Here is a 17,020-nt window from a genome sequence, read left to right on the forward strand (position 1 = left end):
CCCTGCAGCTACCTCTCTGTCATATCTACTGTCACACTTCCTCTCTAGGTGTCACTTTTTCATCCTGGCCTCCCCAACCCTGGAAACGCAGCCCAGGGTTCTGGTCTTCACCAAATTTGGGCAAAGAGAACCCATGCTGTTTCCCCTCTCCTTTCCTGCGAGGATCTAACATGTTCTTCCTCCACCAGCCAGGACTCAGGGCTCAAGGGCTGCTTCAGCCTCCCCGCACTCCCCCTACTCCCCCAGGTGTCTTTCTTCTCGTTCTCCAGATGTCCTGTATATAAACTCTTGGCTCCAACTTCAGCAAAAACAGCAACATGGAGCTACGCCAGTAGGGGAGACACAGGGTGCATGTGGGTAGCATGGTCATGGGAGCAACTGTGATCACAAACCACAGGCCAAACCCTGCCTGAGGAAGCCCCAGGAGGGCCTCAAAGTTCAGGAGCCCTCCTTGTCCCCACAACCCCCAACCAGGGCAAGGAGATGGCTGCAGGAAGCACGCTGCAGGTGACCAACGGGCCCCAGACCAGATTACAAAGTACCCTTTGTCCATTACTTTGGAATCTTCACACAGTAATCCTGGGAAGGGAAAAGAGCAGGTGTCACTGAGCCCACTTTATAGGGATAAAGTCAGAGGTCAATTGTTTTTTTTTTCCTAAACCCAAATGGGAAGTTAAGTGTCAGGGCCAGACCCCAAACTCTGGTCATCTGCCCCTACAGCCAGAGTTCTTTCCAACCCCAGGTCCTTCTCCCATAGCAGCAAAGAGGATGAAGGAGAACTAATAGGAGAAGCAGGGGCCTTTATTAGGGTCCAGCAGATGTAGTGGCGGTGGAGGTGAAATTCCAGGCCTGGGCCTAGGAAAAGGCAGAGGAGAGACAGAGGGCCCCCAGAACAGAGCCCAGCTCTCCCTGCCTCCACCCAGCAACCCCTCCCCCACCCCAGGTTCCTCACTCCAGCCTCCTCCTGCCTCTGGGAACGCAGAGCACCAAGAACTGACAAGCAGAACCCTCCAGGGCCACAGCTTGGAGCAGAGTGCAGGATCCAGTCTGCTCTCTTCCCACCGCGGGAGATCTGGGGAGCTCAATTCCCGCCTCTCCACCAGGATGAAGTAGGGAAGCTCCTTCTCTGACCCCCAGAACAGAGTAAACTCTTGTTCTCTGTGATGGGGAATGGGATGAGCCTTTAAGCAGGACCTGGGAAGAGGCCAGAGGTGAAGCCCCTGGAGGAGTTTCTGAGACTCCACCTTTGTACTCAGTGTCTCCACTTTCCCTTCCCATCAACCCTAGGGAGCAGCTCAGAGTCTGGGCCAGGGTGACTGATGGGCTAGAGGGGACCTGCTCCAAAGACATCTGTGGGTTTCAGAGTGGGCGTTTCCCCAACACCAAATTCATCTCTATGTACACAGGGCAGCACCCGCCATTGGCAGGGGAGCAACTGCCAGGGGCTAGTAAGAGTAGCCACCCTTGGGGCCAAAGGGCTGGGTGGGGCCAGCCAGCTCTGGGAGGTAGGCAGGGCTCTCATCCAAGTGGGACAAAGGGACTGTGTCCTCCTCACTGACTGGCCGGTCAAACTCAGCCTTGAGAGCTGGACGCTGATTGTCCGGGAAGGCCAGAGAGAAGAGGGCCTCGGGCTCGCACACAAACTTGTACACGTAACGCTCGCCAGCCACCTGTTGGGAAAGAGGGCCTGAGTCAGTGTTGAGTTGGGAGTGCAGCCCCCTCCAGGCCCAGGCAGATGCATGGGGCCATTTCTCCTGCTGGTTCCTCTAAGAATTTTGTGTTCTCTCATCTCAACCTCTCCATGCTTCAGGCTTTTCCGTTACTGTTTATCATAAATCTTTGGTTGCCCATAATTTCTTTGACCTTTCTGACTGGGTAATTATTTGCTGCTACAAACTTGCTGAGAAATGTCCCCCAGCCCCCATCACCTTCCCATGGCCACCGCCCCCACCCCTCCTGCCCCTGGACCCTGAGCCCCCGACCTTCTGCATGATGCCTTTCTCGTAGTAGTACCGGAGTGAGCGGCTCAGTTTGTCGTAATTCATGGCTGGCCGGTTCTTCTGGATGCCCCAGAGCCTGGCGACCTGGGGATAGGAGATAGAATTTGGGGGTGGCGATATCTGCTCAGCAGAGGAAATATGGGGGGCAGGTCAGAAAGAGTACTTGAGATTCTTGGTGCAAATGTTCAGCTGGCCCTGCAGCTAAGCACTGGCCCACAGATCCATGTTTGGCAGGAATTCAGGTTAAATAAAGCAACAGTGATGGTAAAGGTATGTTCCACCTGTTCCTGGGTTCTCTCATCTCCAGGCCCTAAAGTTGTTGGGAGGAGAGGTGGGGACATTTGAGAGGCCCACCTCCTCAGGCTCAATTAGTTTGAACTCCATCCCCCGGCCAGTCCAGGCAATAAAGTGGGCATTCGTCGGGTCATCCAGCAGGGCTACCAGAAACTGCCACAGCTGCAAGGCACCCCGGCGCTGGTAGGGCGGTCCCTCTCGGAAGGCTCCCACCCCTTCCTGCTTGATGTCTCCTGGGGAATATGGGAAACAGGAGGTGTAGGGCTTGTGCCTTCAGGTTCCCCAAGCAACCCCGTCCCCTCTCCCCAGGCCCTTTCTCATTAAGTGTAATGTGATTCCTGGGGGTGGGGGGGGGGGCACGGTCAGAGGACATGGATAAGACCCTGACCCTTTCGCGAACAGTCGCATCTCTGACCTTCAAATTTCTCAGGGACGACGCAGACATCATCTGGGAATGGACGCAGAGGTTTCTCATAGCCATAGCCTTGAGGAGGAAGTTGGGGGCTACTCAGATCTAGGAGTTCACAGATATGAGGCCCCAGAGTCCAGAGGGACTCCTGGCCAGGAGCCCATCCCCCATGGCAGGACTTCCTCCTCCAACTTGGAGCATTTGGCAGGGGAAGGAAGGGGCTGCCTTACCCATGGTCCCGTCACCTGAAGAGGGCCCGGAGAAACCCTCTGTGTGAAGGTACATTGAGGCATACCCAGGGACATCTGGGATGGGAAGAAAAAAAAGGGTGATGTTATAGATGGCTAGGATAGGGGTAGGGGTGGCAGTCCTACACACATTCAAGAACTTCTTGCCAGCCTGCCTTCTGGTTCTTTCCCCTGCGCAGCCTGCCTACCACCAAATCCCAGGGGAGGTTCGCCCAGCGGGAGTATGAGACTCAAAGCCATCAGCTTGAGGGCTGGGTCAGAGGGCCTGGGAGGCAGCAGCTGGAGCTGGGCAGAGCTGTTCCATAAGGCCCAAGATGCCAGGGAGCAGCTGTTTCCTGTGAGTTTAGGGGGAGGAGGGGATAGAGCTGAACCTCCGGGGAAAGGGTTCAGTGTCCCAGCCTGAGATTCCCTTGGAATGGGCTGCCATCCGGTCAGCAGGTCAGGTTCCAGCCCAGTGTGGGTGTGAGGGAGGGAGAGTGAGGGAAGGAGGGAGAGAACACACACTGCATCTATCTTTGGAAGAGGCAGTGGGCACACTAGACCGTGTTTTTCAGGTCTGACGGCAGAGGCATTCCATCTATCTCATCCTACTTCACAGGACTGACACCTCCCCACCCCACCTGGAGGAGGGTGTGCTGAGAAGCCATCCGTTCAAGCCAGCCCCTTCCCGCCCTACCCCCTCTACGCCCACCTATGAATGAGTTGGTGAAACCTGACACCTCCGGGAGGAGGCGGGAGGGTGGGCTCATTCATGCCTCCATTTTGTGAATGGAATTCCTGACTCCATTCAGAGGAAGCCGAGGAGGGAGGGGCAGGAGTTCAAGGGCATGTAACACGATCTCCTCCGGTCTACATCCTTTGAAGGTCAGTGGCAAGAGCTTCTCCCTCCTTCCTCCATTTCACTGCCAGCACCGCTCAGGCTTATAGCCCGGTCTTAAGGAGAAGTGTTGCGTTCCCTTCTGGTTTTCACTTGGGCAGCTTGGGGGTTTGGGGCTCATCCCCCTGCACCAAAAAGACTGGGCACCAGGAAAAGGGAAATTCAAAAGCTCTAGCCAGCTCTGGGCCTACTCTAATCTCTGAATTTATTTTTTCTAATGCAAGTTTGCTGATAAACTCTAATTTGGAGCTGGTAATACTGTAATAGGAGCCAAAGTTTTCTGAGCCTTTCCCTGGGCACTTGGGGCTTTGAGCTATAGCTGTTTAGGAACACAGCTGACCGCATCTCACTTCTGAACACAGCTGACAGCATCTCAATCCTGTCAACAGCCAGGTGGAACCAGAATTTAACGGAGTCCCTACTTCCGGTACCCAGCTCTGGACAGGATGATGGGTCAACCAACCAGGAAGCTCAACAGGATGTGAAAACCACACGTGAATCCTGCATTCCATATGGGAACTGAGCTTGGCTAGTTTCAAGTTTATGTTTCTCCTTATTCAAATCTCTGTATTTTTGAGCTCCTGTGGGGACAGGGACTGATGACATCTTTGTGTCCCCCAGCTGCACCCACTCATACTCCTGGCACAGTACTTTTGTCTCAGTAGGTAATTAAGCCCCCAAATACACACTAAATAGAAATAGAAATGCCTTAACTTTCCTATCAAGTCACAGGCAAGTCACAGGCTACCTAAGGGCAAGGACCTACATCCCACTATCTCTTATCTGAATATAAATTTGCTAATTGAAAAGTGACAGTTCTTTTGAATCTATGAAAAGAAGTGGTAGGTGGGTGGGTTGAATGTATGAACTGGTAAACGGATGGGAAGATAAAAAATAACTTGTGGGGACACACGGTGGCTTTAATGGAACTGTCCATTTGATCACATGCCACCCTCCCTGCCCCCCCCGCCCCCGCAAGCCCACCAAAACTCCTCAACCCCTTCGCATTCCATCTCTTACCTGAGTCATAGGAGAAGTCCGTCTGCTCCTGTTTGATCACCACCCCCGCCCCTGGGTACCTGTGCCCATTGACTCCACCCTGGCCCAATGCCGGCTGGCTGGCCTGTTCGTACAGGGGGTCAAGGTATTCCTGCTTGAAGCTCTGTTGGGGGTAGGGTGGGCAGGGCTCCGACAGCTGGTGTTGGTAGGGGGCTGGGAGGGGTTCCCGGCCCCCTCCCTGAGAGGGTGTGAAGGAATGGCAGACCTCCAGGGGCTGCTGGAAGACGGAACTGGATGTGGTGGGATGGAGAAGGAAGAGAAGAGAATATTAAGGGAAGCCTTCCTGGAGCCTGCCACTCCCAGAGTGGGGTGGGGGTGGGGGAGATGTTAATATCCCTTCCTCCCCACCTCCTCCCACACCAGGTTTCTAAGGGCAATAGAGAACACTCAGGGATTGAGGGAAAACTGGTGAGGCCAGGACCCACAGGCTTGGTGGGTCTCTTTGTCTCCTTACCTATGCTCCCCGAGGTACGCATGGCCAGGGTGGGGCTGGGAGGTGCCAGAGGATCTCAGGAAACTCCGTTGTTCTGCCCGGGGAAAGGGCTGCAGGGGCGACTGTCCAGGGGCACCAGGGGCGGGGGACTTGATGGTGATTTGTCTAGGGGGGTCATAGGCACTGGAGGTGAGGGGAAGACAGGGGTGAGGGGGCAGAGAAGCTGGGGGAGCATCTCTGAACCCTTCATTCCCTGGGAAGTCAGGTCACAGGGATTATGGGAGAAGAGTAGAGGGTGCTGGAGAAGGAACGGCATGAGCCAGACTTGGCTCCAGATGAACTCTTTCTCCTTTCATAATCCTGAAGCTGGGGGGGGGGGTTGGGGGTAAACTTGAGAACACCTCTCCCCAGCCCAGAGCAACTGGGTTGGGTGGGAGAGTGGCTTCTCCAGTGGAAATACTCTGCCCCGGCCTTAACACACATCCCTTGAACCCCCTGCTGCATTTTTCATCCTAACTAACTCAGGAAATCCGGAACCATATTATTCCATTAAGGGAGCTCGGAAACCCTTTCTGTTGTCTAACTTGCATCTCAACTGCTGCTGCTGCTCACTGGTGCCTCCCCCCATTTCCACCCAACTCTTCACCAGGGCCGAGCTGGGGCTCACCTGGAATAAAGGCACTGCTCGCCATGGTGGTGGGGGAGGGGCGGCTTTCTGCTGCAGGACAGGGCCGGGTCTGCGTGGGGACTCTGAGGCTCCTTCTTGATCCTGGTGGTGGGGCTGTGGAAAGCTACTGTGGAGGTCGGGGGAGGCAGAGCAAGGCCAGAGAGTGTCACAGAAGAAGCAGGAAGAGCTTCCGACACCTTCTGCTTTTTGAGGACCAGCTGGGTGTCCGGTATAGCCTCATCCCCCTTCTCTGGGCCTCATCTTTCAGCGAAACATTGACACTTTTAAGAAGAGTTTGGCTATTTACTTTATATCTAGTTTTATACATCAGGCTAATGTCCAGTATTAACCAAAGAAACTGTCTAAAGTTCAACATTTAATGCAACCTCAACCCTCCAAAAACACCTCTGTAGCAGTGAGCACCTTCAACCAAGGGCCTGTGGTTTTCCTGAATGCTCTGGAAAATTCCAAGGGAGAGAAATGTTTTCGTATTTGGAGCTATAAAGAATCTTTCTTTTTCTGGTGAAGGTTGGACATTAGCCCACTTACATGTCAGCTGACTAGCATCATACACATGCTCCTAATTATCTGTGAAGAACACTGGCCTTTCCTGTGGCCCCTGCTGGGTCTGAAAACTCTAGCCACCAGGCTGAGCAGCAGAGTTGGTCCCAAGTCGGCAAGTCAAAAACCTACAACTGACTGTTCTCATGTGAATTATTTGTGCCCTATTTCATTTCACTGAAGGCAGTTGAGAGCAAAGTATCTGATATTAAAGCAGGGTTTCTCAACAGTAGCACTAGTGACATTTGGGACAGATAATCCTTTGTCATGGGAGCTGTCCAGAGCATCACAGGATGTTACCAGCATCCCTGGCCTATACCCACTAGACACCAACAGCACCCCACCCTCAGTTGTGACAATCTGAAATGTCAACAGACATTGCCACATGTTTCTGGGGGGTGGGACAAAATCGCCCCCAGTTGCACAAAATTAACTTAGAATGGTAGGAATGGACCCTGTTGCAGTGGTCCAAGCCCTTCATTTCAGAAATAAGGGGGAAAAAAATCAACTATACTTCAATTAAAAAAAAAAAAGAAGAAGGAAATGGAGGATCAGAGAGATGAAACTTCTGCTCCAAGGTCACACAGCTAGGATGGGGCAATCCCCGATTTGAACCGAGGTCTTCATCTCCCAGTTACTGTTTTGTCTTTGAGTCCAAACCCAAGAACGGGGAGCCCTGCCCTTCACCCTTTTCTAGAGGAGAGAACAAGTGGATCTTTTGTGATTCCCTATCCCCATGACTCATTTCCTGCCCTCCCCCACTCCCCATTCCCTCTATCCAGGGTCCACTACTCACAGTTTTCTGAATGGAAATCAGGAACAAACTGCTCATCACTGTCAGGTACCTGAGCTGCAGAGAGAGGTCAGAGGTGAGCCTGGGATGGGGGTCCTGGATAGCAGCCCCACTGGCTCCCCGACAGACATCATTAATGCAGCCCTGCAGATTAGCACCAGCCTGAAGGGAAAACAGCTTTCCTAGGACTGAAGGCAACTCCACCCCAGGTCCTAGCGCCCGCCATCTCTGGGTCCCATTAATACCCTGGAGGATAGGCTGCAAGCTCTCAGAACCTGTCTGAGCAGATTCCAGAGTTTCTTTCTTGATACTTTGTCTTTTTTCCCTCCATTTTCCTGAAGTGAAAACAGCCCTGCCCCTGAGAGTTTACAAAGCTCCCTCAAAGCTCACAGCAGAGTTGCATCTGGGATGGGCAGGCTCCGTAAGGAGTGAGGTCCTGTGAAATAAACTCATATGGGAAGATTCTGACTCTGTGCTGCCTAGGAATCTGCCTTTTATATAACCTCCTGGGTGAAACCTAGAAATCTAGAGCCTGGGAAAGGAGATGGAATGGAGGAAAGAGAATGGTTCATGAGAGGTGATTAGAGGATGACAATGGGAGAGGAGCCTGGGGACACTGGTAGGTCATGGTGCCTCATTCCCTTGATGTGCGGCTAAGGGGAGAGAGGAGAGCTTCCCAAAACTGGAGGTCTGAGATGCACTCCCAGGGTGCCAGTGTGGGTGGAGCTGGGTTTGGGGATTAGGCAGAAAAACTAAAATAGAACAGCAGCTCATCCACAGCCTCCAAACTGGATATCCGGGCTTTGATTTCTAGCTTTTACACTGATCTCACCAACTCCTTCAGGTGGGATACGGCTGAGTACCTCTCCTGATCCCACTTTTGCCCCTCTCTCAAGAATAAGTAGATCACAGCAGGAAGGGGAAGGGTAGACACCAAGAAGGACTTCCTGAGAGTTTGGGAAGAGTGGTTTGAAGGTGAGGCAATGGGACCCAAAGAGACGGGTCTCTCGGTCCCTGGAGACTGCTCTCAGACTGGACAATGGGGAAACTCATGGATGAAATGACCAGGGAGTTGAGAATGGATGGTAAGGGTGAGGGACAGTGAGGGACACGAGGAGATGGCTGGAGAACACCTCCACTCCTCCTGGCCTATACATGTTCACACCCCAGTCGCTATAGCCTTTCTCCTGGGCCAAGGTTCTATCATTTCTTCCTTGGATTTCAGCCACAACCTCTTATCAGAACTCCCTAATTCCACTCTCCACATAGCTGTAAGAGTGATCTTTTTACAACAGAAATCCAATCACTTCTCTTCCTTGCTTAAAGCACAAACCCCAAACTCCTCCTTTCGGCCTCCAAGGCTCCAAGTATTCTGGTTCTCGCGTACCTCTCTGACATGCTTCTCCTTGCCTGTTACTCTCCAGAGCTCTGGTCTCCTTTTGGGTCCTCAGACCTATTCAGCTGATTCCTCTTCTCCACATCTTTGCCTATTTTTTCTGGCCTTTGCAGTCTTACCTCACTTTGTCACCTCACAGGCCTTCTCTGATCACCCCAACCAAAGTGGTCCCTCCGGTCTCTGTTTACTTTTCCCTAGCATGTATGGCTACCTGTACTTATTAATTTATGCTCATGTGTTTATTTTCCATCTCCTCTACCAGAAAGTTAAACTCACCGAGAGCAGGGTCTTTATCTATCTTGTTCATCTGACTCTCCAGCACCCCTGGGACAGGGTCCAGTTCAGCATAGACACTCAATGCATTCTTTGTCCACCAAGTGAATAAACATACAATGACCCCCATCCTCAGGCTGGTGGGAGCCAGAAGTAAAGAGATCCTAACCAAGCAGCCCTTCCCTGCCCTGGAGGAACCCCTCTTTCCACCACCCGGTAACATTAGTGGCAGGACCTCTGGGGAAAGCACATCTCACAAGGGATGCTTTAGGCTGTGATCAATTGCTTGGCAGGTGAATTCTTTACCAACCTCTTTTAAATATCAGAGGTGCCAAGTGCTTTAAAATCAACGTTTATAGATAGGCGACTTCTTGACAGAGGGACTGGGATGAGAGGTTTAAGAATCCGGAACCACCAGCAGCTAAAGAACTTATGAAAAAAAGACAATGTAAAATAATTCTAAAGTGATGAAATAGATCAGTAGGGCATGAAATCCCTTGGCAAAAACAAAAAAACCCACAAGCACATCTTCGCAGGAGCACAACTAGGGCACAAGAGGCAACCATTCCCAGACTGGCCGCAATCAAGAATCCTGGGGCATTGTTAAAACAAAAATGCAGATTCCTGGTCCCCTCCCCAGGAGAGTCCCATTCCATAGGCTTGGGGCAAGGGCCAGGTGTCTGTATTTTTAACACACACTGCTGGTAGCCCTCAAGAATAGGTAGATTTGGAAAACCGGATAAAGGGAAGGATGTAATAAACCTGATCAGTTGCCCAGGGGTGAAAGGCCCAAGTTCATCCCTGCTGTGTCCTCTGGCCCAACCACAGGTGATGCCCCCAAAGTGGCAGATGGGGGTGATAGTAGCAGGATGAGCAATATTTCCCTCCTTGCTACCCAGGCAAGGAGGGTCCCAAGGGCGGGGGAGGTGCAGAGCAAGGGGAGGCTGATGCAATCTCAGCCCCCTCTGGGGCTTCATTAAGTGCCACTTTCCATTGAGGTAAGGGTTGAGGTAATGGGCCAAGGGCATCTCCTGCTGGCATCACAGGCCAGTTCACCTGACGCTAGAGAGCCCTGGGGTCATCTTGCTTTCCTCTCATCTCAAGCCCGGAAGGTTTGACCAGAAACACCCTCACCCAGAAGTCCCAGAGGAGGCCACCCCCAGCACGCTGATCACACCTCAAGAGAGGTGGCACCATCTTCTTCCCTGGGCCAGGAGAAAGAATGGTTTGTGGTACGATCCCCAGTCTCTGCTTGGCCCCTGCCCAGAACACCGGCTTCTCCCAAAGGGGCAGGACAGGGCCTCAGTTGCTCAGAGACTGTCAAGGATGGAAATGGGAACAGTAACACAGAGCATCGAGTTCCTGGAGAGCAGGAGAATTTCTAATTACCATGTTTGGTCTTAAGTGTAAGCCACACTCTATTTATTTGTTGGCTTGGCTGAGTTTTGGCTGCCAAGCCAGTGTGCCAGGGTCTGCCCCCAACTCCACCCTGGCACTGAGGAGGAGTTTATCTGCCTGGGGACATGGCAGATGATTACGGAGGGGATGGGAAAACTGCCAAGCCAGCATAATGCCCCTGGAAAGAAAGAATTTTAGAGAACATTCCTTCCAGTGGTGGGGGAGCGGAGGGAGTGGTCACTAGCAAAGAAGGGGTTTAGGGGGCCTCCCAAGCTGGGCTCCAAGAGAACTGGGAGGCGAAAAAAGCTAAGCCCACCTCAGGTTAACCACCCACCTAAACCTTATATGCCCCATCACCGTCTCCCCTTCGTATCCAATCACAGGGTGAAGTGAAGGGACCTCTTAAGGAGTCCCAGGGGAGACATGGCTCGGGGGTGGAATTCTCTGGAGCTTCTGCTCCATTGTGTCACCACTAGCCTCATCTCTCACACTTACCCCGCCCCCATCCTGGCAGTATACTGGAAGGAACCAGTTCTCTATCTATGGAGGAGACATTTGTCCCCAAGAGCCTTCTGGAAGGGGAGAGACAGAAAGATATAGAAGGAGGCACTGCAGCTAGGAAAGACTAGGGGAGGGGATTAACCCCATCTCTCCCCACAGACACGCTGAGGCACCAGCGCACGCACACACGGACTCACACACACCCTAACGCCTTTTAACTTCACGGCAGCACATGGGTGAAACACATCCTCCATGCATACCCTTCCCACACAGGTTGTCTTCTTGGGCTTTCAAATACGATGGAGGAAGGGGCAAGAGGACTGCAGATCTTGGAGGAAAATGGGGGAGTTCTCATTCTTATAAAAAGGGGTGCAGACCCACCTCTTTGAGAATCTCGTAAAAGCTATGGGTCATTCTCTTCCTAGAAAAATTCACATTCCTTTGTGTATGGTACAACCCCAACATTTTATACACATATCGGAGGGCTCAAGGACCCCTGCAATCAATTCACAGGCTTTTGGGAATCCATAGACCCCATTATGAACCTCCACTTTATACAAAGGACACACATGGCCCAGAGTCAATGTTCCTTACCACCGAAGAGACCAAAGTCATTGTCTCTGAGGGTTCCTGGGGGCTCCCGACAAGCCCGAAAAGGAACCCTTGACCAGAAACAGCACATTTTTTACCACAATCAGACACAGCCTGGGCTCAGCCTGCCTGAGCCTGGGTTTCTCTGCAGTAGCCTGATTCTTTCTCCAGCAATTCAGCAGATTTCAGGCACCTCAAAATCAGACACACCCTCTTAGCTTTCACTTCATCCCCTCTTCCCCACCCTCTCCATCTAGAAAAACCCCAGACCCAAAGATGTTTGAGCCGTCTCTACAAAGCTCCACTCACACTCACTCCCAATGATGCCCGGACACCAGACTCTGAACCCACAACCACCTCCACCAGGATCCAACCTGGTATCCCCCGAATTCTTCACAGCCCCACCCTCACTTCAAGGACCCACTGCTTCTCTCCAGATCGGGGCTTTTCCCTTTCAAGCTGATGTAGGGAGGTTGGGTTCCGGCCCCCAGTCCTACACGCCCCACACTGGCAAGGTTCCAAATGAGCCAGTCCCTCCCTGCCACCCCAAAGCTCCCTCTGGGGTCACTGACCTGGTGGGAAGAGGCAGGAGCGGAGGCTGGGGTGATGCTGGGATGGTGCAGGGGGACAGGGCCCCGGCAGCTGCATCTGTCTCCGCAGAGAGAGTGAGAAGGAGCGAGCGGCCTCAGCATCCCCCCCTCAGGCCTGGCCATCCATCGCCAGCTGGGAACCTGAGCTGCTCCCTCAGAAGGAAGGAGAGGGAACCAAGGAGATCCCAGCGCCAGCCCCCCTCCGTCTTGCGATCCCCACCTCCACCTCCCCACCCACTGGATTTAAATGTACAGGGACTTCCAGGGCAGCAGCAGGAAACACACACACTGGCTGTCACACTGACACATGCAGATAGACACAAGTACAATTTCTAGACCCCCACCGCCAAGGGGAGGGGCTTCCAAGGTTGAGAGAAGATGAGAACATTTTCCTCTCCTTCCCATTTCAAACCCAGGCACAAATGGACCAGGTGCTTCCAAAATGTCAACCTCTGAGCCTACCCCTATATCACAGCCCCAGGAGCAGCCCACTTGGGGAGTGCATGGACCCTCAGCTGCTGACAGACAAGGAGCCTGGAGAGCCAGACAGAAATGAGGCATTGAGAAAGGAAGTGTTTAAGAGATGGTGGAAACTGACACCTCTCCTGCAGCCCAGCTCCGGAACCTCAGGAGGAGGATGGGAGGACAGGGAACAGCTCTGGTGGCAACTCAGAGCTGGGCACGCAGGGCTTGCAGAGTCCGGAAAGACATGCACAATCCTCCCAGAGCCCCCAGATGCCTCCAACACCCACGTGGCCATTCAGCTATGAATTCCACAAAATGTCCTGGTTATTTGCTCTATGCTAAGTAGCCATTCTGTTAACATACATATTTTGGGGATACCACAGTTGTCAAGACAGATCTAGTCTTACTCCAAGCATCTAGTCAGGAGTCTTCCCTTCTACCCCAAGCTTTTAGAGATGGTTCCAGAGGAGCTGGGTTTGAGTTTTAAAAATCATCAAAGATGATTCACCTCCCCTCAGGTAAAGGGATGGGGAAATCCCAAGAAGAGACAAGCCCTCGAGAAGGGGTTCTTAGTGCTGTGGTTTCTTGGTTTTCCGTGTTATAATGAAGGAATCCTAAGATGGGAGTGTTATCTCTTCCCTCTCAGAGACTGTCTGAATACCATAAACCTCCTAACTGCAGCCCACCGACGACACCCTCAGGCCCCACCCAAACACACACCAATGAATCAGAGACCCCCAGATCACATCTCCCTACCCAGAGGAGGCCCAGCTACTGACCCCACCCCAATCGGCTCACAGCTACATTCCCCTCCACCCCAGCAAACTGGCGGGGCAATTGCCTGGGGCGGAAGGTATTCAGGAGGGAAGGAGGAGGGAGGATCAGTTGCCATCAGAATTACAATCAAGGCTATTTGTGGGGAGAAGCCCTGGGCTCACTTTGCCAAAGTGCTGCAAAAAAGAATTATTTAAACTTTTGTTGCTCTTTTGGCTCAGACAGTAAATTGTTTGGCGCTGGGGGTTGGGAGGAAGAGAAACCGGGGTTGGGGGAGGTAAAAAGCAATGTTTTGGCAACTCCTGAAGACAGGTAACAAATTAATCACTCCTTCTCCTCATTCTCCTGTCCCTTACACCTCCCTCCCAACACCCCAACACACACCTCGGCCTGGCAGCTGGTGCCAAACAAACTTTGCAAATGAAAATTTCAACCAGGAAAACGGGCCCAGAGCCAAGTTCCATTCAAATAAGCAAATACCCCACACAATGGTCTGATTCATCCCCAGGCCTAGTTACACAAGCCTGGCTGAGGGCAGAGAAAATAAATATCTATGTAAGTATCCACACTGGGCCCTGGAAAGAGTGGAGAGGCAGGGGACGTGGGGAGGGGACCTTGGAGAGGCCCTTGAGGCCAGGAGAAAAGAAGTGGGCTAGGCTGGAATACTCGGGGGAGAGAGCATCCCCACCGCAGTAATAGAACAAGTCAGAAAACTACTCACCTTCAGCGAGCCATGTCTCCTGGAAGTGACTTAGATCCTGGAAGAGATCTGAGGGGTGAATAATGGAATTGGAGAAGGTGAGATGGAGGTGCTGGTGAGAGAGCGGGAGCCCTAGCAATCCCAGTGACTTGCCCTTGCGGGTCGGGGCCGAGAATGACCAGTCTTAAGGAGGGCGAGTCTTTTTGGGAAAAGGGCGGGGGCTCCAGGGTCCGCCCTCGGGGTTTGTGAGGTGGGGAGGGTGGCAGTTTGTCTCTCACTCTCTTTACCTTCGGAGTCGGAGGGCGGCAGGGAGCCCGGGTCCATGAGCTTCCCCTGCGGGACCATCAGGGCTTCGCGCAAGCTCCCATTTCCGGGCGATTTCTGCGGGGAAGGGGAAGAATACCCTCGAGTCACCCTGAGGCCGCCTGGTCTGGGGGGCGGGGCTGGGGTCCCGGGGTGACTCAGGGGCGGGCAGCCCTGGACCCCGTTGGGGCTACGGGGTGGGTATGGGCGGAGTGCAGGGAGGGGGACGGGCGTGGAGGCTGGCGCGGCGCTCACGCTGCAGAAGGTGTAGGGCACTTGCTGGTCCAAGTATCCGCCTTTCATCCTCCGCTCCATCCGGCCGCTCCCTCCGGGCCGTTCGGCCCCGGCCCCGTGCGGGGGCAGAGACCTGGGGGCGGGGGAGCTGCGTTCGCACACCGTCTGGGAAAGGCACCGAGGTGGGGGCGGGTAAGGGCGACGGGGAGGGGCAGTCCCAAGGCTCTGGGTCCGACGGCAAAACTTCTCCGACTCACTCAGGCGATGGATAGGTTTCCGCCTGCAGAGCTGAGCGCCGCCACCACTCCCCTCCCGCCAAAGGAGGTCCCACCTGCTCCTGGGAGCCTGGCTCGCCGTTTTGGCTGCTTTCTGCAGCCCTGCTTTGCCCAGGCTCTGTTACATAAGATTGTGTGTGTGTGTGTGTGTGTGTGTGTGTGTGTGTGTGTGTGTGTGTATGTGTGTGTGTGTGCGCGCGCGCGTGCGCTCGCGCGCAGAGCAGCAGGCGAGGCGCGCACCATTGGCACGCGCACAACTCCAGCGCCACCTCCAACCCTGAATCCCAGCGCCTCCCACCCTCTGCCCTGGAATCTGCGGAGGAGACGGTAAGAGTGTGGTGCGTGTTGGAGGCGAGACGGGGAATCACAGACCCCCCTCCCACTCCCTCCCGCAGCCTCACCTGAGGCCCGGGCGTCTGTGCTGGAGCCTCGGGGGGTCCCGAGCATGCCCCAGGGCCGCACTGAGAGCCCGCGGGGCTAGGCCGGAGCGAGGCGGCCCTGGCCCCAGGTACCCCGCGCACCGGCTTGTTTTCCGGGCGCCGCCGACAGTTGTGAGCTCCGGGGAGCGGCTGATTGGTGCATTTCCTTCGCCTCGGCCTCGGCTCTCTCACCCCCCACCCCGTTCTCTTTGTTTCATTGACTTTTGTGAATGAAACCCCAGGGCCGGGCACGCCCGCCAATCCGGAGACTCGTCCGGCCGAGCCGTGGGGGCGGAGTTTCCCATCCGCGGGGGCCAATCAGGACGCAGGGGCTGGCTCCCGGCTTCATTCACGGCTTGGGCTCCCATTCATAAAAAAATAAACTCTCCGCGGCCGGAGTTCATTCATAAAGAGCTGAGAGAAAAGGAGGGAAGCCGAGGGCCGACGGCTTCTCTGCGGGACGCGGCGTTGGTCCTGGGGCTGAGGCTCGGCTACCCCTCCGGTTGGCGTCTGCACACGTCTCTGTGCATCTGCATGTACGTGGGAGTGTGAACATGTCTGCGTGTGCGCCCTGGGGGGAGGCGAGCCGACTTGTGTGCCCAGAGGAGCAATAATAACGAGCATTTATGAAGCGCTCTGCTTCCACGTGCTCATTTCATTTCCATAAGCTGGCCAAGGGGTTCTATTGTTTCCATTTTACGGCGACCGAAAATGAAAACTCAGAGAGGGGCGGTGGCTTGGCTGAGGTCACTCACGGCTGAGGTTTACATCCCCCAATCACTTACGTTCTCCTTTGCAGCCCTTTGAGGCCACAGTCCAATGAATTAAAGCTATGTGACAACAACTGATACACAGTAGGCGCTCAATAAATGGAAGTTGGCACAGAATCCAGGCTTTTCCTCAAGGGTCTGTTCTTTGCAGAGCTGTTCTGTGACCCACTTTCTATTGATTGCAATAGAAACCAGAGGCCCAGTATGGACCTCTGAAAATGCAGTTCCCTCTCCGCCATCTTTCCTCTGAGAGCAAACATAGGGTATTAGGTAGCAAAAGCCCCAAGGAATCTGATGATCCCGGGGCAGGAATGCTTTCAGTTCTAGTCAAAAACTGCTCGTAGTCTGTCACCTCATTTATATACCAGTTCAGTCAATAAACATTTATTGTGCCAGACACAGTGCTTGCTGGGTGCCAGGGAGGCAGCTGTGACCAAGATAGACATTTGATGGGAACCTGGAGCCTTGGGGGCACACAGGACATGAAGTCCCCCAGGTCTTTTTTTTTTTTTTTTTTTTTTTTTTTCTGGATCTAGTCTACAAACTCCTTTGTGGAGATCCTGATATTGCTTCCTGCCTGTTTGTGACAAACAGGAGAGACTGATCAAACCTCACGCCTACTCTCAAAATTCATCCAATCTAACAACCCGTACTTTACAGATGAGGCAGTGGAGCTTCAGAGAAGGAAATGATACATACAAGCTCTTTCAGCTGGTCAGAGTTGGCACTGGGACTAGAACACCAAACCTCTAGCACCTGGTTAGGGCTCATTCCAGGTCATCTCGGGCAAATGAAAATAAACTTCCCTTTCTTCTTTGCCAAAATATTTAAAGCTCATGTCAATTGCCCCTCTCCTGCAGGAAGCCTTCCAGATAGCCTGAGTCTATTCCTTAAAGATCCTACAACATTCTTGCCTATATTTCTGTTGCAGTTGTCTTTTTCTGCCCTCCATCATCTGTTTGTATGGAGAGTACTCCAGGGCCTGGAGAA

General features: G+C 53.4%; 1 protein-coding gene across 8 annotated transcripts; it reads right to left on the bottom strand.

Annotated features, from left to right (window-relative positions):
* Nucleotides 1–783: 783 nt before the first annotated feature.
* Nucleotides 784–15,474, bottom strand: ETV4 (ETS variant transcription factor 4). 8 transcript variants are annotated; one of them, XM_032457275.1, is made up of 14 exons: nt 15,243–15,372; nt 14,588–14,699; nt 14,317–14,410; nt 14,051–14,098; nt 7,345–7,398; nt 5,988–6,114; nt 5,342–5,503; nt 4,849–5,117; nt 3,140–3,286; nt 2,934–3,008; nt 2,710–2,778; nt 2,355–2,527; nt 1,983–2,084; nt 784–1,670 (listed from the first exon to the last, which is right to left on the bottom strand). In XM_032457275.1, the coding sequence occupies exons 2-14, from the start codon at nt 14,645–14,647 to the stop codon at nt 1,446–1,448; spliced, it is 1,605 nt and encodes a 534-aa protein (XP_032313166.1). In that variant the 5' UTR covers nt 14,648–14,699; nt 15,243–15,372; the 3' UTR covers nt 784–1,445. The 8 variants fall into 8 exon arrangements, with proteins under 8 accessions (XP_032313166.1, XP_032313172.1, XP_032313167.1 ...); XM_032457281.1 differs by having other exon boundaries at nt 1,446–1,670; nt 14,588–14,731; nt 15,243–15,474; XM_032457276.1 differs by having other exon boundaries at nt 1,446–1,670; nt 5,988–6,111.
* Between the last annotated feature and the right edge of the window lie 1,546 nt (nt 15,475–17,020).

This window comes from Camelus ferus, chromosome 16 (assembly GCF_009834535.1).
Source record: "Camelus ferus isolate YT-003-E chromosome 16, BCGSAC_Cfer_1.0, whole genome shotgun sequence".
In the NCBI taxonomy this organism is placed as follows: Eukaryota; Metazoa; Chordata; class Mammalia; order Artiodactyla; family Camelidae; genus Camelus; species Camelus ferus.

Excerpts from the sequence above, each read along its gene's own strand:
- ETV4 (XM_032457275.1), bottom strand. The coding sequence starts at position 14,647 with ATGGAGCGGAGGATGAAAGGCGGATACTTGGACCAGCAAGTGCCCTAC. Across the intron at positions 14,099-14,316 it reads GCCGCCCTCCGACTCCGAAG|ATCTCTTCCAGGATCTAAGT; the intron begins GTAAAGAGAGTG and ends TTCACCCCTCAG. Across the intron at positions 5,118-5,341 it reads GCGTACCTCGGGGAGCATAG|TTCCGTCTTCCAGCAGCCCC; the intron begins GTAAGGAGACAA and ends CACCACATCCAG.